At 36.0% G+C, this 23,349-nt stretch overlaps 4 protein-coding genes and 1 pseudogene across 8 annotated transcripts in view; 4 read left to right on the top strand and 1 right to left on the bottom strand.

Moving 5' to 3' along the window:
* The window catches only part of LOC111695515 (actin-related protein 2/3 complex subunit 1B), a 4,815-nt gene extending 1,092 nt beyond the window's left edge, over positions 1 to 3,723 (top strand). Inside the window, exons 2-7 of the mRNA XM_023464875.1 lie at positions 241 to 385; positions 1,251 to 1,349; positions 2,007 to 2,138; positions 2,268 to 2,630; positions 3,036 to 3,181; positions 3,456 to 3,723. Coding sequence (XP_023320643.1) covers positions 241 to 385; positions 1,251 to 1,349; positions 2,007 to 2,138; positions 2,268 to 2,630; positions 3,036 to 3,181; positions 3,456 to 3,587 — 1,017 coding nt within the window. The 3' untranslated portion in view covers positions 3,588 to 3,723. The remainder of the gene's footprint in view (positions 1 to 240; positions 386 to 1,250; positions 1,350 to 2,006; positions 2,139 to 2,267; positions 2,631 to 3,035; positions 3,182 to 3,455) is intronic.
* LOC111695512 (zinc finger protein 184) lies at positions 3,697 to 8,392 on the top strand. Its single transcript, XM_023464871.1, has 6 exons — positions 3,697 to 4,116; positions 4,458 to 4,665; positions 5,370 to 5,765; positions 6,165 to 6,893; positions 6,965 to 7,108; positions 7,290 to 8,392. The coding sequence occupies exons 1-6, from the start codon at positions 3,723 to 3,725 to the stop codon at positions 8,311 to 8,313; spliced, it is 2,895 nt and encodes a 964-aa protein (XP_023320639.1). The 5' UTR covers positions 3,697 to 3,722; the 3' UTR covers positions 8,314 to 8,392.
* LOC111695513 (mitochondrial ribonuclease P protein 1 homolog) lies at positions 8,369 to 13,009 on the top strand. The gene is made up of 9 exons (XM_023464872.1): positions 8,369 to 8,825; positions 9,230 to 9,365; positions 9,527 to 9,563; positions 10,067 to 10,549; positions 10,613 to 10,723; positions 11,155 to 11,282; positions 11,844 to 11,973; positions 12,413 to 12,603; positions 12,911 to 13,009. Exons 1-9 carry the CDS (start codon positions 8,396 to 8,398, stop codon positions 12,984 to 12,986), a joined length of 1,722 nt encoding a protein of 573 aa, XP_023320640.1. The 5' UTR covers positions 8,369 to 8,395; the 3' UTR covers positions 12,987 to 13,009.
* A 732-nt stretch (positions 13,010 to 13,741) lies between these two features.
* Positions 13,742 to 19,624, bottom strand: LOC111695511 (protein neuralized). Of its 5 annotated transcripts, XM_023464868.1 has the most exons (6): positions 19,464 to 19,624; positions 17,851 to 19,191; positions 17,053 to 17,224; positions 15,415 to 15,633; positions 14,956 to 15,022; positions 14,255 to 14,574 (listed from the first exon to the last, which is right to left on the bottom strand). In XM_023464868.1, exons 1-4 carry the CDS (start codon positions 19,535 to 19,537, stop codon positions 15,541 to 15,543), a joined length of 1,680 nt encoding a protein of 559 aa, XP_023320636.1. In that variant the 5' UTR covers positions 19,538 to 19,624; the 3' UTR covers positions 14,255 to 14,574; positions 14,956 to 15,022; positions 15,415 to 15,540. The 5 variants fall into 5 exon arrangements, with proteins under 5 accessions (XP_023320638.1, XP_023320636.1, XP_023320634.1 ...); XM_023464870.1 differs by lacking the exons at positions 14,255 to 14,574; positions 14,956 to 15,022 and adding an exon at positions 13,742 to 14,064; XM_023464866.1 differs by having other exon boundaries at positions 14,956 to 15,633.
* A 1,457-nt stretch (positions 19,625 to 21,081) lies between these two features.
* LOC111695525 (twinfilin-1 pseudogene) lies at positions 21,082 to 23,120 on the top strand (annotated as a pseudogene).
* Positions 23,121 to 23,349: the final 229 nt, after the last annotated feature.

Genomic DNA, 23,349 nt, shown 5'->3' with positions numbered 1-23,349 from the left:
AATGAATGTATGTATTTAGGTACATGAGAAGAATCGTATCTATGTAATGAATGTATGTATTTAGGTACATGAGAAGAATCGTATCTATGTAATGAATGTATGTATTTAGGTACATGAGAAGAATTGTATCTATGTAATGAATGTATGTATTTAAGTACATGAGAAGAATTGTATTAATGTAATGAATGTATGTAAGTACATGAGAAGAAGTATATCTTTGAACTGAATGTATGTATTTAGGTACATGAGAAGAGTTCCAATGGCTGGCATCAGACTGATCTTCTTGAACAGCATGATCTGCGTGTGAATGATATTGACTGGGCTCCGAACACGAACAGAATTGTGACCTGCAGCGCTGACCGGAACGCCTATGTCTGGGTCAAAGGTAGAAACTTAATGTTTTTCTGAAGATCGCTGTAGAGTGTAAACATAATTTCAAGTTATACCAACATAAATTGTGTTTAATTTTGACATTTTTTTTAAATGTCTCTTCACTCTGCAGCATAACTTTGTAAATCACTTTTGTAGAGAAAACATAACTAAATAACATAATCATATATAATCTTAAAAACTCTGAACAAATTATTCATCCTTGAATAGGCTGGAGTATCACTGACAATTACGTCTGAAACAGTCTCTCTAAGGATTTTTTGTTTGTTAGGGAATGGGTAGAAAGTATCAAAAAGTACACGATGTCCAATTTTTCATCTGTTCCTTAATATACGGTTGTGCAATTTCTTGGCAAATCAGCATTAATTTTGATATTTGTCTCAATTTCAACCAGAAAGAAGCTGTCTGATAAAAACTTTAGAAACAATCTTTTTTAATGCTTCTAAAACGCGTGGCACACCTTATACTACGGAATTTACATAAAAATTGCATTCAACTTAGAACAAAAGATTATATACAAATTACAAAATAATATTTATGGCAGATTTTACAAATGTCTAAATGTTGTTTCTTGGCATTTTTTGGGGTGTAATTGGTGTACGTATAGTGTACACTGTACAGAGCCCGTTCTCTCCCTAATAAAGTATGAACAGTTGTCGTCTTGTTCACGTTCTTTGGGGGGACGATAGTTTGGCCGCTAGATGTCTCACTCAAAATTCTGAACTGATAGATGGATAATTTAAACGTCCACAGTACGACCACAATTGGGGGACGTCATTTGATGTTGAAATGAATGGCCTCAGATAAAGCCCTGGCCTCGAATGAGCTGATCCTATTTTTAACGATGTGTAAATGTTCAGGTTCTGATGGTAAATGGAAGCACACTCTTGTCCTGCTGCGTATCAATCGTGCAGCTACCTGTGTACGCTGGTCACCTCAGGAAAATAAGTTTGCTGTCGGTTAGTTCAACCTCTTCTTTTTATTAGAATCTGTTTACGAGATTACAAGAGAACCGTCTCACTTACCGGATTTACAAGGGTATCCATTGTTAGCAAAAATAAAGAGATATTCTTATTTTTTTAATGTGGGTTTTCTGTAAAATTGAATTGCGGATTTATACAGTAGAGATAAGGAGGGAAATTGACATAATTTTTTTTTCTTATTGTTGGGAATCAGGCATGTAACTCTTTAAATGGAGGGTCAACTGGATCATTGTAAATTACGTTAAGAGTCCCTTTAAGTAGAACTTTTTCTTCAAATAAACACTATTTGACGAATGCTCTTATTTGCTTTTTTCGAATTTTATTTTTTTTTCTTTATTTATTTGTCCCAGAGATATTTAATGATTGGGAAATTTAGACATCAGAAGTAAATTTTGGATCGAATTCAAGAACAACGCTACCCATCCCGTGTGACAGTGTCGTTGCTGGCTGTTATATGTCCCATATTTTTGTGACTTCTGCCTAAATATCGGTTAAAAATGATATCAGTACCTTTACCCAGGAACTTATACAGTAGTTTGAATTTGTCTAGATGGGGGGTTCAACCTCCCGGCGCCCCTACCGTTACCCCTTTTCCCGATGACCAAACACTCCCTTTAATGCTTCTCTGCATAGGATCTGGAGCCCGGATAATCAATATCTGCTATTTCGACCAGGAGAACGATTGGTGGGTCGCGAAACATATTCGGAAACCTCTTCGTTCTACCATCACTACGGTAGACTGGCATCCAAACAATATTCTTCTCGGTAAGGACAGGGGTGTATATTATATTTAGAAAATCACCCCCCCCCTAGTGAAAATCTTCTCTGTTGAATTTAATTTTTGTTGACTCATCTTTCATATCAGTTCTCCAGTAACAAAGATAAATATTCCAGCTGCTGGTTCTACTGATTTCAAGGTTCGTGTGTTCTCCACATACATCAAGGAGATCGAACCTAAACCTGCTCCCACCGAATGGGGAGCAAAGATGCCGTTCGCGAACCTGATGGCTGAGTTCTCCAACTCTCCGAGCGGCGGGGGTTGGATCCATAGTGTTGGATTCAGCCAGGATGGAACTAGAGTTGCCTGGGTGGGACACGACTCAAGTATTGCCGTGGCGGATGCTCCGAGCGGGATGGTGATGATGAAACTTAAGTTGAGCCTGCTTCCGTTGTTGACTCTGACCTGGATATCTCCAACGAAGATCCTGGCGGCAGGTCATGATTGTGTTCCGGTCATCTTCCTCGTCGATTCTTCAGGTACATTTTTGTGATAAAATACTTATGCGGCTCTTTATTTAGAATAAATAAATTATTGTATAATAATTTTTCAATATATATGATGAAAATTCAAGTATCGATTAATAATTTAAACATAAACTTAAGCCACAGCGCTCAACCCACAAGCATATCCTAGTCGCAGCGTTCGCCCCCTTCCCCCTTAGCCTATCCTAGCTGCAGCATTAGGCGCCTCTTGGTAGCCTAAAGTGCCAGCATTAGCCTAACCTAGAATAAAAAAAAATCAAGTTTTTGGAGTTTTGGAGGTTTCTCTTTTCAGCACTTTGTTTTTGTCAGGAGTTTTAACGAATTTATGCTGTTTGGAGTTTGTCCAGAGTATTTCATGAGTTTGTCATGGCATCTTTTTCAATTCGTTTTTTCTTTCAGGTAAGATAAGCCTTGGCTCCAGGTTGGAAGAGGAGACGCTAGTGGACAACTCCGGAGCTGCGTCTGCCATGAACCTGTTCAAGAACAAGTGCAGGGTTGGGACGGAGTTACTTGATACCAAGCTTTCCTCAACCCATCAGAACCAGGTTCAATTTTTAAACAAAAAAAAATTTTAAACAATGACATGACTTTAATTATTCCAATGAACATGAGACACTAAAATAATGCAGTGTAAACAGACCGATCTCACTTCAAATTTAATTTAATAAGTTACTGGTAAAGCTATTTATTTTGTAACAATAAAGTATTGCTTTAAAGCCGTCTTACTATTCCATAGTTTTCTGGTGTTTAATGTAGATCTGATGAACAATGGATTGGTTAAGCGCAAAATTAATTAAAAATATAATATTTTATTTTTAGATTTGTAGCATGCGTATAATGCACGGAACCAAAGGAGAGGCCCACTATGTCTCCACCTCCGCTGGAGACGGAAACCTAGTTATTTGGGACCTGGATACCTTGGCAACCAAGATCAAGGATCTCAAAATATAATTGAAACAATCTTATCTCCGCTTATGTATTTATTGTGTTGATATTTGTGTGATGAGTCACTTTACTTTTATTAATATAATTGTGAATATTAAAATCATAATCTCGATGTTTTACCAATAACACGTTTTTAATGAAATGGTTGTTTTGCATTTTTATTTTACAGACAAAATGACAGGAATAGTTCTTCCTGGAGTTTCTTTTCCCATTCCAGGAGCTCCGTCTTTATACTTGAGCAAGTATCAACCTCACGAGTCCTCTGACTCCAACCCGACACCGAATCCTCCAATCCGTCCTCAACACGGAGATCATAAACCACTCAATCCTCGGAGCAACAAAAGATCTTGCTTTCTCTGCCGGGAAAAAACTGATCAAACCGTTAATCTGAACTTAAGAGAGAATGTAAGCTGTAGGCTCACCCTTGAGCTTGTTTTCGAACGAAAACTTGAAACTAAGACCGTGTGCCATTCATGCCTACGTAGGTTTGAAAGCCTGTGGTCTCCTATCGTTGAATTTAAGAAAACTGTCCCAGGTACCTATTTTCAACCGTAGAGTCGCGAAATTTCTTCATTTTTTGTTATAATATAACATTTCTTTTTAAAAAATCGCGTTAAAAAATCGTTTCTTGATACAAGGAGAACCAGAAAACTGTGGAATATGAACACGATATTAAATCAATAATCAATAATGTTGTTTCAAAGAAAATAGTTTTCCTAATAACTTATTAAATCACTTGTGAAAAGGGTTTGTTTACACTGAACAATTTCGTTGTTTTTGACTTTTTAAAGTCATAACTTGAGTTTTAAAGTCGTCTTCCTATTCCCAAGTTTTCTGGTTTTCATTCCAAGGATAACAAATTATTTTTTTTGTCAGAATTCGATAAGACCGGATTGAATTCTGATCAATTTGCCGAGAAGGATCTCTCTTGTGTTCTCTGTGGAGCAGCTCCAAACCGGAAGTCGATGAACGGATGTGCTCTGCTCTCCGACCGACCGGATATAGTCTCTTATTTATCGTCCCAGCTCGGAGACTCGCTAAACCTGGAGGTTTATAGTAAAATTATCTGTTTTGACTGCTTCAGGTAGGTTTTTACGAAGATAGATAGATAGATAAAGGATTAACCACAAAAGATGAGACTTCAGAGACGACTGTACGATATTTATATTGTCTGAAGCCTTATATTTATGATTCCCTACAACTTTAAACTTGTTTATGCCTTTGTCAAATCATTGAATATGCCATTTAAAGATCTTATTCGAGACAGAAGACTAAATATAAGCTTGGGAGCATCACATTAAAAGATTTTCAGATCGTCTTCACAGTCTCATGCTTTGTGGGTAACCCCCTGTATATATTTCGGCCAAAAACCGGTTTTACAATTCATACATTTTAAATATTATGATTTATAAATAAATAATTCATAGCCAGGGCTACTCGGGCTACAGCCTAACCATTATTTAATTGGCTGGCCCTCTAAAGTTGTATGCTTACATTTTTTTTTAAATAACAAATAACTGATTGTAATGCATATTACAAATCATCTAAATTGCTGGAAATTCAGGGCTAGCCCCCCCCCCCTCCTATTAGTTTAAACCATGATTTTTAGTTTATATTTTCTATATTTCCAGTAAGATGTGGTAAATTTTAAAATTATGAAAGCAACTTTTTTTTGAGGGCATATTTTTTGATTCTGTGCACCTTCGGGCCTGTTCCAAGTCCCACACAAAAAATTGGGGGTTTATGAGTTGAGATTTATAACATTGGTTTAACTTTTCTAACGTGCAGGTTGGTTGAGAAGAGTATATGGATGGATGAGGAGCTAAGGAGTCTGGAGATTAAAATCAACTCAACCTTCTCCGAGTCTAGAGTTAAACTGGAGAAGGATATCCTGGTTAAATCTCAAGATCGGAGTATTGATCTTAACAATCTCTTCATCCAAGTTCAATCAATTTCTCTTAAAGATAATATCGTAAACTTGAGAACTCTCCGGAGTAAACCTATCCCTCCCGGAGCAGGGTTATCTCTCCAGGTCATCACGGAGCTCTGCTCCACCAAACCTGGTCTTGAAACCCTGGAGCTGTATACTCAGGATGACAAGTTTTTGTATCTATCCCTTAGCTCACTTCAAGGTTCAGGGTTCACTTTTCATCTAGACAATTCAAACCTGATCGTTAACCTAAGGTAAGTTTTTCTTGTGTGCACATTTTCAAGAATATTATACTAGAAACTTGAACTTGATTTTGTAATCTCAATTTTACAAATCCGTCACATTAGAAAAATAGACTTTTTTAATATAATGTTTTCGAGGAGAGGGTACCTAAAAATAATTCTGTTTTTCATATTATACAATAAACAATAAAAAAATTTAGAAAAAAATTATTATTTGCGTAAAACTACAGTGAGACCCATAGAACTGTATAGCGGGAAGATGACATTTAATCACTGATCTGTAAGTGATGTTGTTACGAAGATAAAAATGTTAATTAGCTTGAAAATAAACATGATTAAGTGAAACGGGTCTCTATACACTGGTTTTCATGAATAATTTAGAAAGATTATTTTATCGATTATAATTTTTAGAGATGAAGCTGAAGCGCTGGATGGAAAGTATCATTGCAACAATTGTGATTTTAGATCTAGATATTTCCATATACTCCTGGTCCACCTTAAAACCTACCTACCGGAGACTGCTGAGGACAACCAGGATGTAGCTTCTATAAAACTGTACAAGTGCCCGGCCTGCGGGGAGAGGTTCAATAGAAAATCTTTATTTAAAACTCATAGTTTACTCTGCAAATCCCTGGCCCCTTCTGGGTTTAATATCGAATGTACGGAATGCGGGAAAACGTTCAAATCTCAGGAGTCATTGCATGTTCACGTGGCAAAGGTTCATAACGGATCAGCTGCCCCCTGGAAATGCCCCATTTGTGAGAAAGGATTTACAAGGAAAGCGAGCTATGAAGAGCACATTGCAAGGCATACAGGCATTAAGGATAAATTTTGTGACATCTGTGATAAGTATTATTTTGAGACGGCTTACTGGAGGCACATGAAGTTGGTTCATCCCTTGGAGAAAAATCTCCGTTTCTCATGTCAAATCTGCAACAAAACCTTCTCCCAGAAGTTTAAACTGAACCAGCATCTGCCGGTCCACATGACGGAGACGGAGAAACCGTTCAGCTGTAGCGTGGCGGAGTGCGGTAAGAAGTTTGGAAGTTCTCTGAGATTAAGAAAGCACGAGAAGCATATGCACGAGGAGAAGGCTGTCACAGGGTCCTTGGTGTGTGGAGAATGCGGAGCAACTTACAGGTTGTAATATTTTATTTAATAAAATTTAAAAAAATGATCCCTTTAGGAGAGCTAATAAGTTTTATTTTCAGTAATTACAGTTCAATGTGTGGACACATAAAGCGTGTTCATAATCTGTCTCTACCCCGTCCCCTGCCCTGCCCACTGTGCCCTCAAACCTTCTCAACCTCTGCAGCATTGAATAAACATAAAACAATTCATCATCAACCAGAGAGGTAAAGCAAGTCCGCCCCCCCCCCTCCCCCCACAAAAATAATCCTCCAAAAAAATCTAAACAAAATTAAACTAGCTTATAATTATAAGTTTTTCAATAACAATTTATAAGCAAATCTGTTATTTTTTTTCTGTTACCCCTTTCCCTCTTCCTGGAGTTTTCTAATATTTTTCTATTTTCAGGATTTATTTTTGCGGATTTACTGATTGTAAGATAGCGTTTTCAGTGCTCACGGATTTACATCGTCACCAGGAGAATTGTCATATTAGTAGAAACCAGAACCTGGAGGTAGGGGAGGAGGAGGGGATCATCTTCAGGGGGGAGTTCACGGTAGCTGAACCCGAGGACGGACGTGTTAACTGTGTCGAGGGCGAGGTTGAGATTGAGGATGGAGGGAGTAAATCTGTTGAGCTTGAACTTCGTCCTCCTTCTCAGCACAGTTTTCAGTCCTCAGATGAACCTCAAGATTTGAAAAATCCCCCAGCGCCCTCCTTGGAACCAGAGCTTCTTCTGAACCCGGAGCTAAGCACTCCGATGGAGAACATCTCTTTAACAGAATATCCCCAGGATACCTCAGCTCCTATGTTACTACAGCTTATCAATAAACCGGAGCAGGACGGGTTGGGTTTAGAAAACTGTTCTCCGGATATGTTTATCCTAACAGAGTTTGAGTACGGTATTAATGAGGAGACAGGATCCCGATGTGAATCTTGTCTCACGGGATTCCCGGACAATAAGGAACTTTTAAACCATTTAAAAACTTGTAAATCCGTTCTCAATTTCAAGTGCTCCACTTGTAGACGAGAGTTTCCTACGGAAGCTCGGTTAGAAAAACACGTCAAAATCCACCAATCGGAGAAGAAGTTTATCTGTCCTTTGTGTGAAAAATCCTTCTCAACCGGGAAGATTTTGAGACGTCACTCCCGCGTGCATACAGGAGAGAAACCGTACGAATGTGAATATTGTCAGAAAAAGTTTGGATCCGGATCCAACCTGAGTGAGCATAGAACTCTTCACACTGGACGCATGGCTTACTCCTGCCAGCTGTGCGGAGGGAAGTATAGGCTGTGGTCCACCTACAACAAGCATAGGATGAAGTGCGAGGGAAAGGTCGGAGAGGAGAGTGGAAACCAGGATCCAGTTTCTCATTTCATCCTGATGAACGAGAATGTGGGGAGGATTAAGATGGACATGGAACAAGCATAATCTCTCATATATTGCATATATTTAAACCTGTGATAAATAATGTACCTAAAAAAATTAGAAGAATATTTTTATTTTCAGATTCATGCAGCCAACAATAATGGGGCTTGCATCTCAATTCTCGCAGAGAAAAGTGAAAACCTTTCTTGATATATTTCTAAGAACGGAGCGGGGTTTAATTCATCGGACTCCGTACCTTCTTGTGAACAGAACTTTGAAAACCGAAACTAAACCTAGACCCGGAGACAAATCTGTCTTCACTTCAAAGTCTAGTCCGGATATTAATATCAAATCTAAATCCGAAACTGAAAAATTACTAAATAAACTTAAATCCCTGAAAGGATCCGTGTCTGAAAAACTCCGTCTCTCTGAAACCATGACTCCGGAGTTGGAGCAACTAGTCCTGGAGAACCAACCAAACCGCTCCTTTTTACTCCGTCAAGCTCTGGTGGAGATCAAAGGTGCTGAGGATAGAACAAAGCACCTTTTATCCTTGCCGGAGTCCCTAACCGTAGGTAATTACAGTGTAGTTCAGTGTGTTAATATCATTTATTTTGGATGTCTTTCAGGTTAAGCCACACAAAACCTTCTTTCGGCCAAATACGAATCAGCTGTTTAAAGCGCTTAATCACTTCTAATCAAAAATAATAATTGTTCATTTCGAGTTGAGACGTGGCAAGTCACAATACCACAAATAATTTTGATTTAGTATATTTACCTCGAGATGTTACTGTGGAAATAGGACGCACCTAAAAATCTGTTTTGATTTGAATTTTAGATTAGCGGCATCTCACACTCAATTGAAAAAACTTACATTTAAAAAAAACTTAAATCTTTAGCTGAGTGTCAATGGCGTAATTTTTTTCAACGATTAAAAAATATTAAGTTTTAAAATATTTTAGTATTTAAAACTGTTTAGATGAATGGAGAACTCTGATAAGTTTACAGGACTACCGGAGTAGGTTGACCTACCTACAGTCTATCTACCTGGGCAAGGATTGTCTAGACGAGATCAGAAAGCAGGACGAAATATACTCTGGGCCACTGCAAATCAGGAATTTGTCAAATATTTTTTTTTAGAGTTACTTAATTGAATACTCGTAATAAATTTAATTCACCCCCCTCACCTTCCACCGAGAGAAAATAAATCCAACCATAGTATATTATTTTGTGTTTAAAACTACATTTCAAAATATATTTTGACAACATTATTTAGTGAAGAGATGATTTCCGAACTTGTTGGAGATGATAAGGAAATATATTTCTCTAATTTCACAAACTAATCGCTGTTAAACTGGGAAAAATCATTGTGGGCATCTTTTGGGAAAATGCGCCAATGCAAAAATTGAACCAAGCGTTTTTCATTCGGGTTTCTTTTTATATCATAAGTTCTAAGGGGAAAAAAACTAACTTATTTGTTGCATATTAGAATTTCTACACTTTGTTCTCCTTCACAATATTTCGTAAATTAAAAAGATAAGTTATGATCTAAAACAAGAAAGATTTTAATCCATCGTAAAATATAGTTTAATTTGACGATAATGCTTCTAATTTATTATTGTTTAACCCGCCAGGCGCCACATTTTTTTTAATCCGCGCCGCGCCTTATCATTTTTAAGCTAAAATCAAGTTATAATTTTCTTAAATCAAGGCTATGGGGGATTGATAACTTTTATAAACCTGAAAAATCATGTTTGTGTCCCTTTTAATATGAATCTTAAGTTTCCTGTTCTCTTAAGAGATATGTTGTGTGTAGGACGAACGAAGAAAAATCAAGATTTTCCAGGGTCACCACGAAATGCTTCGCCAAGAAGGTCAACTTCTACCCTCATCAGTTACAGAGAAGAACCTAACAGATATTCTCCATCTAACCGGAACCTCAAGGATTAAAAAATATCTCAGCTTTATGTTCAAAACTGAGATATCACAGTTCAACGAAGGACTACGTAAAGCAGAGAATGCCAAGCGAACCGAGGAGATGAAAAAAATCGCCAAGGAGAAGAAAGCAAACGCGAACCATATTGTCTACGGTCTCGGAGAGAACGTAATCATGCACCGTATCTCCGACTCCACGATGAACAGTTTCTTCAACTGGATTGCAGTGCGAGAGTTCCATGAATGGGGAATACCTTTAGTTATAGATATGTCTCACCATAAGTCCTGGAAGATGGATAGATCCTCGAAGAAAAGTTTATTTACAGAACTGAGCAACTCTATATCTATTAATAGAATGTATAAGGTAAACTAGATAAGCTAACTTGTTCAAGAATTGTTTAATATAAATTATTTTTGATTTTTTTAGACACCGTTCCAACTTCATATTACTGGGTTACAGGAGGAACATATGGAATCCTTGAAGAAAATCGTTCCATCCGTCAACGAACCTGACGCAGCATTTAATGCAACCTCTCAGGTATCTAATCCAACCTGGGGGGCGTGCCAGGGAGTATGAAATAGAAGGGAGATACAACTGACGCGGACCGCCCTACCATATGATTTTACATGCTTTGCAGACGGTACTCCATTTGTATAAGAAATATTTGTCTGATGAACAATTACCGCGTATACAATAACCTATTCTAGATATGCTTCAATTGGGGGAAATGAGTGAACTTTGGGATATAAAATAGCAGCAAAAAATATGAAAAACTTGCATTTCAATTTCGAATTTTTATTGTTTCCCTAAGAGCATCAAATTAACCCCCGTCCCCCATGTTAACCTTGATGATTTTATCTTTCATGCATGTATCGAGTTTGCATAAAAACTAATAAAAAAAATGTTTTTGCTCAATAAAGAGGGGCCGGGGGGCGTTTTCTTTTATTTAACCCTGAATTTCTGTTCAGAACCATCTTGATCTGTTCCCAGCAGAGAAGATGGTTTATCTTTCTCCAGACTCAAACAACGATCTTCAAAAGTTTAATCCTGACGATATTTACGTCATTGGAGGGATCATCGACAAGGGAAATGACAGGTAATAGTTTATTTAAGTTTGGGATTACTTCGAGGACCCCTATTGGAGTTATAGTAGGAATTAAAAATGGTGAAAGTCATCAATCTGCATTAGATGGTTTTTGCGAAAATCTATCAAGCCTTGCAGTACTGTCATCATACCACATTTTTAGAAAACGAAAAACACTAGACTGGGACCAAGAAACTCCATTTCTGAAAACCACTTCTGAATAACTAAACTATACTCATGCTAAAAGTCTCGTATTGCACTTTTTTTTTTGGCAAACCCTGTCAATTATAAAATGCGATATCCAGAGAAACGAGTATTAGTTTGTAAATTTTTATATTGGTTAATGTAATTTTGCTTTAGACAAATATAAATGATGAATTATATATGGTTTTTGGTGTTTCTTTCGTTCGTAAAATTTAATTCAATTTCATGTACAAATAATTCTTCCCATAATGAAGTTACATTTTTTTCCAGGTTTTTTTGTTCATTTAAAACTAGGGAAAAATAAAAATATTGAGAGGAAAATTAATGAATTTTTAGTGAGAAGTATTAAATGAGTTTATTATCATTCAGGCTACCACTGACGCTTTCTGCAGCGAAACGTTTGCGCATTCGCCACGCTAGATTCCCAATGCGTCAGCATCTTGGACTTACCGGAGATCTTAACGTTGACAGCTGTGTCGCCATTATGAATGATTTGAAGGTAACCCCTCATTTTTAAGGATAACTCTTCATATCTGGTTTAAATGTAATGTTTGGCTTTAGCTGTTTTTTTTAAGAATTTTCAAATTAAAAATTTAAATTTAGCTTTTTATAGCCTATTGTTCATTTGAACACTCAAATTATAAACTTTCACATTTTTCATAAAGTTCGTTGACGAAAATTGGGTTTTGTTCTGTCAGATTAAAAGAGAAAAACATTTTAAAATATGTTGAATCTCGTTGATTTATGAGGAATGGATCACAATCCTTGAAAGATCCATATTTTTACTTTTACTTTTTTTAATTGGCATTCTGATTTGAAAAAAAACGAAATATTTTTTTCCACGGGCAGCGCTGGGCCTTTCAACTAGTATTACATAAGTTATGAACTCTAATTCAACTAGTATTACATAAGTTATGAACTCTAATTTTATTTATCAGGCAAGCCAGGACTGGTTCTACTCTTTCCGCTGGGTTCCGTCTCGACATCTCGGGAACAGGGTGAAAACTAATCTTAACCCTAGTCTTCAGCATCAGCTTGCATACAGAGCACACAGACATCTCACACCCAACTCCTGGAAGGGAGAAACAGAATCAGTTAGAAACCTTAATCTTGGTCCAGCACAGTACAGGTAAGTGAGGGGAGTTCAAACGGTGTAAAAAAACATTTTCTCTTCTTCCTGCATCCGAATCCGTATTTTTAGCATTGGAAAGATTTGCTTCAAGATTTGTCTTTTGAAATTTATTAAATAATATGCTCATTTTTTAGCTAAGGTAAAATCTTAAATTTTTTACACATTCTTATTTGTTTTAGCTGGATCTAGAATTAGGATCTGCATCTAAACGAAGTTGATCCTCTTTTATTTTTACCATTAAAAGTCGAGTATTTACAGTATTTCATTGTTGACATAATTGAAAATTGACATTAAACTTTTCTAGGATGTATTATCAGAAGATTAAGGATTGCAAGACAAGAGAGGAATTGGACGAATTGTTAGAGGAGTTAAAAATTTGAAAGAAATAAAAACTATTAATCAACCTTTGTTTATTTTTATTTAAATTCAGTAAATTCCAAGTTCAGAAGCTGTAGACTACCCCCCCCCCCCCNCATTTTTTTAAACTTCAAAAAATCTGCGTTGTAAAAAATTATAAAACCTGTTATTTGATATTGCGCCGCCGTTGAAAGCGTAGAATGTTGAGTTGTTTGAAGCACTTTGTATTTGCCCCATCTCACAGTTCTAATTTTAAATATTTGGCATCCTGGACCAAAACAAGATTTACATCTTAACAGTAAAAACTCTGAAAAAAAAGTTTAGAATAAACATCAAAATGAGGAACATTTAAACGAGGCTCTGTGTTCCAATTAAATTTTTTTGTCAAAAATCTTATTACTCTGTTTGGACAAAAAGTTTGAAAGTTTGTGGGATTGTTTCAAATATGGGTATAAACCCTTGAGGTAGCATCAAATGCCCCCTTTTTATGGTTAACGCTTACTTTTTTTTCATCAAAGTAAACTTATTAACTTATATTTTATGTTGGTAGAATTTGGAACTAGGCTTATAATTAGGACCACAATCTTAAATCAATTTTATTTCCCCCTACATTACATTACATTTTGGAACTCCTTTAAACCCTTTTAATTTTCAGTACTATCATGTCTGCGACAGGAAAATGGAAAAATTCAGTTGAATAGATCTAATTACGCTTTTTGTGCAAATTATCAACTGTCATTCAATGTTTAATGGAACAATCTTTTGATTAAAATTTCTATTCACAACAATAAACTTTATTATAGTAAATGTACATACATAATAAACGTGTAACTAATGTATCTTGGTATATCAACTTACATAGCAAAATATCTAACTGAGAATAATTGTTTGTACATTTTAATCATATAAAAAAACGTCTATTTTTTAAGAGATATATATCACAGCAATATTGTGGTCAAGGGTCAGAAAGAAAGAAAGATGCCAATTCTTGTAGTTCAATATTATTTTGTAGCATAAGACAGTTTTACACAAATTAAATTAAACAGCTCAGGGTTGTTAATTGTTTTTTGATAATTTTAGAGGGGTTTTGGACAATTGGACCTTGGCCAATGGGTTTTACAAATTTCTAAATTGTATTTTAAATATTTGCTTTCCTCACACTATGCCAAATTCTTACCATAATGGAAAAATATGCACCAAAAAAAAAATTTCTCTTGGGATTAAAGTATTGCAAAGTTTAACTCCCCAAAATCAAAATGACTTAAAAATATAGAGTTTTTTTTTTTTTTTTGGGGGGGGGGGGGGTTAAGTAACCAAATTTTCAGAGGAAAGTACTTATAATGAGGGACAACTAAAATCGTTGTTAGGAACAGAAAAATGAGAGTTAATTCATGGAGAACATCATTTTTACAGGGGTAAATAGTTTTACAGCAACACAATGGTACAATTATAAAATATATTTAGAAATCCATTAACATGTCAACATCATAAAATAAATTAAACTGGATTTCATAAATTAATAATAATGTCAATTATTATTTTGAAAGATGACTAATAAGTAGAAGAGAGTATACAGTTTTGATTAGAGTCAGACATAGTTTATTTCTGTTCCTTTTAAACATTTAAGGTTTTTTGACTTCCAGGCGACTCAAAAAAAAGTACAAATTTTTACAATAAAAACCAGAAAACTGTCGAGTAGGAAGACGACATTAAAGCAATACATAAGGGCATTTGATGTTGTTACACAGCAACAAGTTGTACTGGTAAGTTCTCAAATCACTCATGAAGTGAAAAGGGTCTGTTTATACTGCACAATAAGTCGAAATCCTATCAGAGAGTTTTCTGGTTCTCACTGTATATAATTCAAATTTTTATTTTCTCTATCAATCCTTAGATAGGTTCATATCTTCTGCCAGAGTCAAGATTTTGCTGAGTTTTGAAAATTTTAAATTGTTAAACTTCAGATTTTAATTGAGTCGCCTGAAAGCTTACAAATCTTGAATGTTTTTAAAAAAAATGAGAAAAGACGATGCCCAAATCCAGTTTTGATATCGAATACCTGAACTAGAACTTTTAGCAAGACTACAATATGAACTTAATACTGAAGCACTGGAAGATCTTGTTTAAAAATCTTAAACTTTTCAATTTTAGGTAAAACCTATAAATTGATGGCTTTCTTATGTGTTTCCATTAGATAAAAATGTTTTGGTGACTTGATGACTTAAATTGGTTCAAATTTACAAAGTTTTGAAGGAATACATTTTTCGAAATAACCAGCCTATTTTCAAGTTAATATTCAGTTTTCCAACCTTATCCCATCTTAATATCAAATATTCTATCATCCGACCTAATCCAATCCCTTCTTCTCTACACAAACCTATCTTAAAATACAACTTACTCTAACCCCTTCATCACGATAACTTCTTAATTTTAGAAAAAAAACGTTCTTACATCAAACGATTCTAATTGAAGAAAACAGAAGTCAAAGAAGCTAACTACAGTTGGGGTTGGAGTTTCTCCAGACCCTGTCATTCAACACTCAAGGTACATAGAAGAGTAGGAAGCTCAAGAACCGTCTCAGGATCGGTAAATCTTGATTACATCTTGGATTGAGTTCCTGCACATTGGACACAACCCTCCTCCTCTCCCTTTCCACTGCTGCAGCGCACACTAAAATGAAAAGAAATAATAAAAAGATTTAATAGGGAACCCCCAGATATCTCCATGCGGCCTATAATGCGCAATTTCTAACACACATGCACTCGTGATACATCCCGGTGGTAGATAGCGTTTATCACATGGGTCCGGATCCTCGTTACGTCCTAATTCTTTTTATGTTTTAAAAATGGATCTGAATTCTGGTTACGCCATAGAAAAAATAATCTGGATCCTGCATAGAAAAATTAATCTGGATCCTGGTTACGTCCTAGAAAAATGGATCTGTATCCTGGTTACGTCCTAGAAAAATTTATCTGGATCCTGGTTATGGCCTAGAAAAATGAATCTGGATCCTGGTTACGTACTAGAAAAATGAATCTGGACCCTGGTTAAGTCTAGAAAAATTTATCTGGATCCTAGTTAAGCCTAGAAAAATTATCTGGATCCTGGTTACGTCCTAGAAAAATTAATCTGGATCCTGGTTATGGCCTAGAAAAATTGATCTGAATCCTGGTTACGTCCTAGAAAAATTAATCTGGATCCTTGTTATGGCCTAGAAAAATGAATCTGGATCCTGGTTACGTCCTAGAAAAATTAATCTGGATCCTGGTTATGTCCTAGAAAAATTAATCTGGATCCTGGTTATGGCCTAGAAAAATTAATATGGATCCTGGTTATGACCTAGAGAAACATTAATCTGAATCCTGGGTACGTCCTAGAGAGAAAACTAATCTGAATCCTATGTACGTTCTAGAGAAAAAATTAATCTGGGCCCCGGTTATGACCTAGAGAAAAATTAATATGAATCCTGGGTTCGTCCTAAAGAGAACATTAATCTGAATCCTGGGTACGTCCTAGAGAGAAAATTAATCTGGATCCTGGTTATGACCTAGAAAATACAGATCCAGACCTCGATCCAGCTAATGTATATTATTTAGTTAATTTATGTGATGAAGTGATTTAGCAATCAAAGATTAGTCAGGTTTGATCAATATCTCTACCAGAGAACAAGAGAACTAAAGAGCGTTGATTCTAATTTTTAAATCTGAATCCTGGGTACAACCTAGAGAAAAAATTAATCTGGGTCCTGTTTATGACCTGGAGAAATATTAATCTGAATCCTGGTTATGACCTAGAGAGAAAATTAATCTGGATCCTGGGTACGTCCCAAAGAAAATACGGATCCAGATCTCGATCCAGCTAATGTATATTATTTAGTTAATTTATGTGATGAAATGATTTAGCAATCAAAGATTAGTCAGGTTTGATCAATATCTCGGAAGTTGACAAGTAAAAATTTGGAACTTTCCGAGCAAACATTTTTTTCAGTATGTTTTGAATGATATTTTGCCACTAAAATCCCGATCCAAGGAGCTAAAATGTGGGGGGGGGTCCGGATCTTAAGAAGTACTGCTTTTAACAGATATCTACCTCGTAACATAAGCACATGTGTCCGCACACATATAGAACACAATCCACGCTCGCCTCGTAGCAGATCTTGCATTCGTCCGTACTCTTGGTTTCCTTACTCCGGGAGGGTTGCTCAGCACTGGTTTCCTGAGATCCACAACATCCGTCCTGGTTTAGCTCCTCAGGTTCAGAACTGGAGCAGAAAAACAGCGAGTTATTAATATTCGCTCTAATAAACAATAAAGTTCAATGTGCTCTAATTCATATTTATATTATATCAGATTCTGACCCTTTTAACCATTGCATGATACATAATATCATGGTAAAGAAATCAGTAAAGTCACATGAGGTCAATCTTTGAGTCAATTTACAGCACAGTGAGCCGAATGTTATGCTTCCTTGGTTTTTTATACATTTATGTTTGAAACCTACTCGTTAAGTACCTCTTTCAAACTTTTATTGAATAAAATTACAGTAAAAATCTATATATGTATAATAAAATGTAAACAACCATCTAAATGGTTGTTTACTTGCTCGTTAAGTACCATAAGACCCATAAAACTGTGGAATAGGAAGACGACATTTAAACAATCTAATGCGTTTAATGTATGTGATAATGTTACAAAGCAAAAAAGTTACTAGAAGCTTGAAAATTAAGTTATCAAGTGAAATGGGCTTGTTTATACTGCATACTGCATCATTGCTTTGATTCATGTTCATTGGACTTTTTGAATTCATAACTTGAGTCTAACAGACGTCTTTCTAACCGTTTTATGGTTCTCACGAACATAATGATTAGTTCATATTTAATAAAAAAACCTGGAAGGTTGAGGATCATCTTGCTGTAAAGCACGAGGGGGTTGTGTCGGAGGCTGACCGGAGGCTGCTCGTCTAGGTGGAGGTATCGGAGGCGCATCCAGATTATCCGTCCTTTCCAGATCCAGATCTGAGATTGATAAATTATTCCGATCATTCTCCAGGGAAGCATTGCTGTTCTGTCGGAGTTGATCGGGCCGAATAACTGGCTGGGTTGTAGAGCCGACCATACGGAGCCTCTGTGTGTTCCCGTAGATATCCCAGAACATCCAGAGATTGACACTAGTATCCACGTGCATGAAAACACTGGGAATATTTCCGTTCTTGGAGAACTCGACCGATCCATCCTCTTTGACACAAAAGCTCAGTTCATCTCCCTCGTCTGGAGAGTTAGCAACATCCTTAGACACAACCCAGTACTCTGGACGGTCCAGGAGCATATCTGAATCCTCCGGTAGCGTCTCCGGATCTATACTTGCTGGATCACAGCTGGTGAGTCCGAATGCCAGGCTGCCAATATACATGTTTTCCGTTGCAAGAACTTGAATGACTAATCTATCTCCCGCTTTGACTGGTTGGCTGGTAAACACATATCCGTTGGAATATTCGTCCTCATGTCTCCAGGCTATTGTACCGTTCCCGTTCAAGGATGCATTAGGTCCCGTAAACCTGTGAAAATGTAGCTCTTTAAATCTAAATCCTGAGTTGAACCTCAATGGCATTTCCTCGTCATTTGAGTTGTGATCAAGAGAAAGATCGTCCAGGTTGTTTAGAACATTATCATTATCACTGACTGGAACACTCTCTTCTTCAATAACATTATCCTCTTCCGGCGTATCCTCACCCCTGGCGAAATTATTAAGACTTCTGCGCATGTCAACAAGTTCAAGAGCAGTGCAATTCCCATAAAGATCTATTAAACACCAGAGGGGTTGTCGAGTATCTACTCCGCTAAAGAAAACTCCTTTGTCCCGCCCATTAACTCCAAAATGAACATCACCGTTTGGCGTGTAATAGTAATGAATAAGTGCGTTGGATTCTGCATAGCGTTCTGTCAGAGCTTTTGCCCAATAGCCGGGCTTGCCCGTTAGGTCCGGGCATGCATACTTTGGAAGAGTTTGAATGGAAAGCGGGTTGTGTGATGTAAAACCGAATCTGAGAACTCCGCTCCATCGTATTGATAGTTCTGTCAGACGAATGCAAACCCGTTCTCCACAATCTACGGGACGATCGCTGAACAGGATTCCTTTGCAAAAACTTTCTGTTCTCTTAGCCTGGGAGCCCTCACGGAAAATCTGACAATTTTCTCCAAATTTTGAACTGAACTTCAGGGGCGGCTGGGAACTAAAAACAAATACCATTAAAAATCTTTATTCCTAAAAAACAGCAATGGTTAGAGGTCCTGGATAATTTAACTGTAAAAAAATGCCTATGATATATTTTATTTAGTCAGAAATATATATACATCTTTAAATGTGAAACTAAATAAAAATACTAAATTTTACTTTACAAACATACAAGATTAAGAGGAAAACATTCAAAACAATATTTTCAAAATTTATTGCTTGTCATTTTTTTAAACTTCAAAAAATCTGCGTTGTAAAAAATTATAAAACCTGTTATTTGATATTGCGCCGCCGTTGAAAGCGTAGAATGTTGAGTTGTTTGAAGCACTTTGTATTTGCCCCATCTCACAGTTCTAATTTTAAATATTTGGCATCCTGGACCAAAACAAGATTTACATCTTAACAGTAAAAACTCTGAAAAAAAAGTTTAGAATAAACATCAAAATGAGGAACATTTAAACGAGGCTCTGTGTTGCAGGAGGTTATTATAACTAGCTAGCCATTAATCAGATAATATTAAACATTATTATTTGTTCTTTAAAAAAAGTAATTTTTATGTTATTTCGTATGTAGTTGAAACACTAGTTGTTTGAGCAAATATATTTGAAGATGGTAATAAAATAGAAATTTTCATCATTTTGAATTATTAAAAATTGGAAATTTTCGTCAATTTGAATTATTAAAAATTAGAAAAATTTCAAAACTAGTCATTTTGTGAAAACAGTATAAACAGTAATTCTTAATTAGACACTATTAGTGATAATTCCACAGAAAAGAACTAAACGATTTTTGTACATGGATTTCGCAAGTAACTCATGCATAAAATTGGTCATTTGGCCGCAGCGCCCGGCCCCCTAGCCTGTCTTAGACGCGGCGCTCTGCCCCCTAGCAGCAGTGCTCGACCCAGAAATTGTCTTAACCTAACCTAACCCTAAAATAATAAAAAATAAATGATAATAATAAAATAGTGGTCATGTACAAAATTGATAGGAGGGGGGGGGTCCAATTCGTTCTCTAGTAGAGTTGATTAACCCAAATCATTTTTCAAGAATTATAATTTTTTTCACGTATATGTAATCATTTATGTGATTTTTTACGATTACATTTGTCTGTTTCGTCTGTTCTGTTCTACTGATTAGAAGGTATCACAGAGCTAAGTAATAATTTTCTTCCATCCTATTTATCCCAAAACTAGTCTGACTTTTCATTTTTCATTTGATATGATAAAAAAATATACTGACAATTAAAACTTAAAACATGAATAAATCCTGGGATAATTAATTTTCCCAGTTATATTTTTTTGCATTTTTTTCAATTTACTTTTGGTGAAATCAGACTAGAGAGAGGAAACGAGGTTTGGTGAATTATCTTAAACCTTGTAAATAGTTTAGTGTAGCGGTGGGAGTGTCTGTTCAAAAATAAACAAGATAGAGATTAGAGAAGACTGAAATATGTCTCATTCAAGCCGGAGATTTTTAATTATTAATTGACATTTTTAAAATAAACTAGAGGTATTTTTGTTTTATCCGTTTTTTTGGACCCCCCTCCAGTTTATCAATTTTGTAAATGCCATGCAACTTATGTATCTCAAGCGTCTAGTCGGCGCTCTAGCTGTCCTCGCCGCGGCGCTCGGCCCCCTAACCTGTCTAAGCCGCAGCGCTCGGCCCAGAAATTGTCTTAACCCAACCTAATCCTGAAATAATAAAAATTGAATAATAATAATTTTGCTGAAAAAGAAGTGGTCATGTACAAAATTGATTGGGGGAGCGGTGGGGTTCCAAAAATCGTTCTAGGACAGACCCGGGGGGGGAGGGGGTCCAGAAAGCGTGGTCTTGCCGTGACTGAGCCATTTCTTACATCATGACATTTCTACAAAATTTGATTTCAGATATCTGTGATAACCTCCTATTATCTAAAATGTCCCATCAGACTGGTATCGGAGCTAGTGACAGTTTAAGACAGTTCTTTGGAAAATGTCGGGACGGACAATATAGGGTAGTGAAGGTATATTATTTCGCATTAGATATCATTATATTTATATATATATGGTGTCCCAATAAACACGGGATCGTCTTTGGGATTTTTAATTATTGAGAAATGTTTAAGTGTGTCTAAAAACGGTCGCACGTCTTAATGAGCCTCTTTGTATTACATATTTACCCAATCAAAAAATAAACCGAAATTATCGATGTTTTGGACAAAATTCTAAATTTTTTTGTTATGTTTGGATTTTAGGCATAAAAAAACAAAATGTGATAAAAAATTCCAAAAACATTTTGAACAAAAAAAAACGCGAAACTGAATTTTTTTTTGTAAATGAAATTAAAAAAAATAGTTTGAGATAGAAAAAAACCGCAGAACTTTTAGAGTGGAAATCTCCAGTAAATGTTACCTTAAAACTTTCATGACTTCAAAAATGCAAATAATAAAGCATTAAGTGCAGACTATATTTAGGAAATCTTAAGACTGAGAGGTTTTGTTTTACAAATTCATTGATACATTTTTTAAAGTAAAGATAATTTTTGCATATTGTACAGCTTAAATTAATTTGAAGAATTGGAATATATATAACCCTGAGTTGATAAATGTTTCTTAATCGAGTCTTCCTTAATAATTATGTTTTTATGTGTTCTTTGTGAAAGGTTTCTATAACTGGAGATGCAGGACCTGAAATGAATATGGATGAGAGTAAGGAAAGATCTGGATCCTGGGACGAGGACTGGGATTCTCTCCTGGTTCCTCTGGTAGATCAGGATCAACCTGCGTACTTCCTTTATAGGTAGAGCTCGTCCCGTCTTATCTTTACTCATATTTTATCTAGACCTGGAGTACAGTGTTTCGGATCCGGATCCGTATCAGGAAACGTTGATATGGATCCGGGTAGCGCCAAAAATTAACCAAAACCATGGAATAAATAAATCAAAATGGTTCGTAAATGTATTATTTACATGACGAAAATTTTTCAAAATTATCTTTAATAATTTAATGTTTACATTTATATAATAGTAATGACGACATTTTTAACTTTAGGATTACTATAGTTTATAAATTATAACCTTGCATAACATTTAATAGGGAAAATCTGATTCACAGAATCAAAAGTTACCTCGGATCCGGATCCGTATCAGAGTCAGGATCCGGATCCATCATCACGGATGCGGATCCGCGGATCCGGATCCGAATCAAAATGATATGGATCCGAAACACTGCCTGGAGACATTAGGTCCGTCCCGTCTAGAATTTTGTCAGTACTTTGTCCGTACCAAGAGAATTTAAGGGAAGCTTAAATCCGTCCTTGTCTCACATGCATCCATACTTTTATCTAGTCCAGTGAAACTTACATATTCGTCCCGTCTTATATTCGTCCATACTTGTATCTAGCCGAGGGTATCTTTAACCCGTCCCGTCTTATATTCTTCCATACTTGTATCTACACCTGGAGACTTTATCAGTCCCTTTCTCACATTCGTCCATACTTGTATCTAGCCGAGGGTAGCTTAAACCCGTCCCGTCTTATATTCTTCCATACTTGTATCTACACCTGGAGACTTTATCAGTCCCTTTCTCACATTCGTCCATACTTGTATCTAGCCTGGGAAAGCTTTAATCCGTCTTGTCTTATATTCGTTTGGTTTTACTTTTGTTAATAATATATATGAAATAGAAAGGTCCTATAAATCCCTCCGATCTTACATTCGTTCATTCGTGCATTTGTTGATTTTATTTTTACCTGCTTACCTGTAAACTACCTAATAATTAGATGAAGATATCTTTTCTTCATAAATATCATTTTTTAGGTTGGATGAGAAGGATTCCTCCTCTGGGTTTCTCTGGGTCTTTATCTCCTGGTCCCCAGACCATGCACACACTAGGTACCAACCTCAACTCCATCAACCTCATCTCAATTTACTCATATTTTTTTATTAACAATTTTTTTTAATTATCTTACAGATCTCCTACCAAATTGAAATAATCAAGATAATTTATAAAGTACATTTTTTGTACTGATCACTCTGGGATAAATGAAGTGGTGAAAAGTGATGATAATAGAATTAAAAAGAAATCAAGTTACGCCTTCGGCCTACGCTCAAACTGACTAGAATGATAGAACATAAAACAAGATTGTACGCAAAGAAAAGTTGATCTCAAAAACAAC

This window comes from Eurytemora carolleeae, unplaced genomic scaffold (genome assembly GCF_000591075.1).
Source record: "Eurytemora carolleeae unplaced genomic scaffold, Eaff_2.0 scaffold90, whole genome shotgun sequence".
NCBI lineage: Eukaryota > Metazoa > Arthropoda > Copepoda > Calanoida > Temoridae > Eurytemora > Eurytemora carolleeae.
Note: the sequence above shows the minus strand (reverse complement) of the source record. Positions and strands in the feature narration are given on the sequence as shown.

What these genes read in the sequence shown, in the direction of transcription:
- LOC111695513 (XM_023464872.1), top strand. Translation starts at nt 8,396, where the DNA reads ATGCAGCCAACAATAATGGGGCTTGCATCTCAATTCTCGCAGAGAAAA. An exon ending in CTATTAATAGAATGTATAAG is followed by an intron (nt 10,550 to 10,612) that starts GTAAACTAGATA and finishes TGATTTTTTTAG; the next exon opens with ACACCGTTCCAACTTCATAT. An exon ending in CATTTAATGCAACCTCTCAG is followed by an intron (nt 10,724 to 11,154) that starts GTATCTAATCCA and finishes ATTTCTGTTCAG; the next exon opens with AACCATCTTGATCTGTTCCC.
- LOC111695512 (XM_023464871.1), top strand. Translation starts at nt 3,723, where the DNA reads ATGGTTGTTTTGCATTTTTATTTTACAGACAAAATGACAGGAATAGTT. An exon ending in ATCTGTTTTGACTGCTTCAG is followed by an intron (nt 4,666 to 5,369) that starts GTAGGTTTTTAC and finishes TCTAACGTGCAG; the next exon opens with GTTGGTTGAGAAGAGTATAT. An exon ending in ATTCATCATCAACCAGAGAG is followed by an intron (nt 7,109 to 7,289) that starts GTAAAGCAAGTC and finishes TTCTATTTTCAG; the next exon opens with GATTTATTTTTGCGGATTTA.
- LOC111695511 (XM_023464870.1), bottom strand. Translation starts at nt 19,537, where the DNA reads ATGGGGCAAATACAAAGTGCTTCAAACAACTCAACATTCTACGCTTTC. An exon ending in GGCGCAATATCAAATAACAG is followed by an intron (nt 19,192 to 19,463) that starts GTTTTATAATTT and finishes ATTTGTTTTTAG; the next exon opens with TTCCCAGCCGCCCCTGAAGT. An exon ending in ACATGTGCTTATGTTACGAG is followed by an intron (nt 15,634 to 17,052) that starts GTAGATATCTGT and finishes TTTTCATTTTAG; the next exon opens with TGTGCGCTGCAGCAGTGGAA.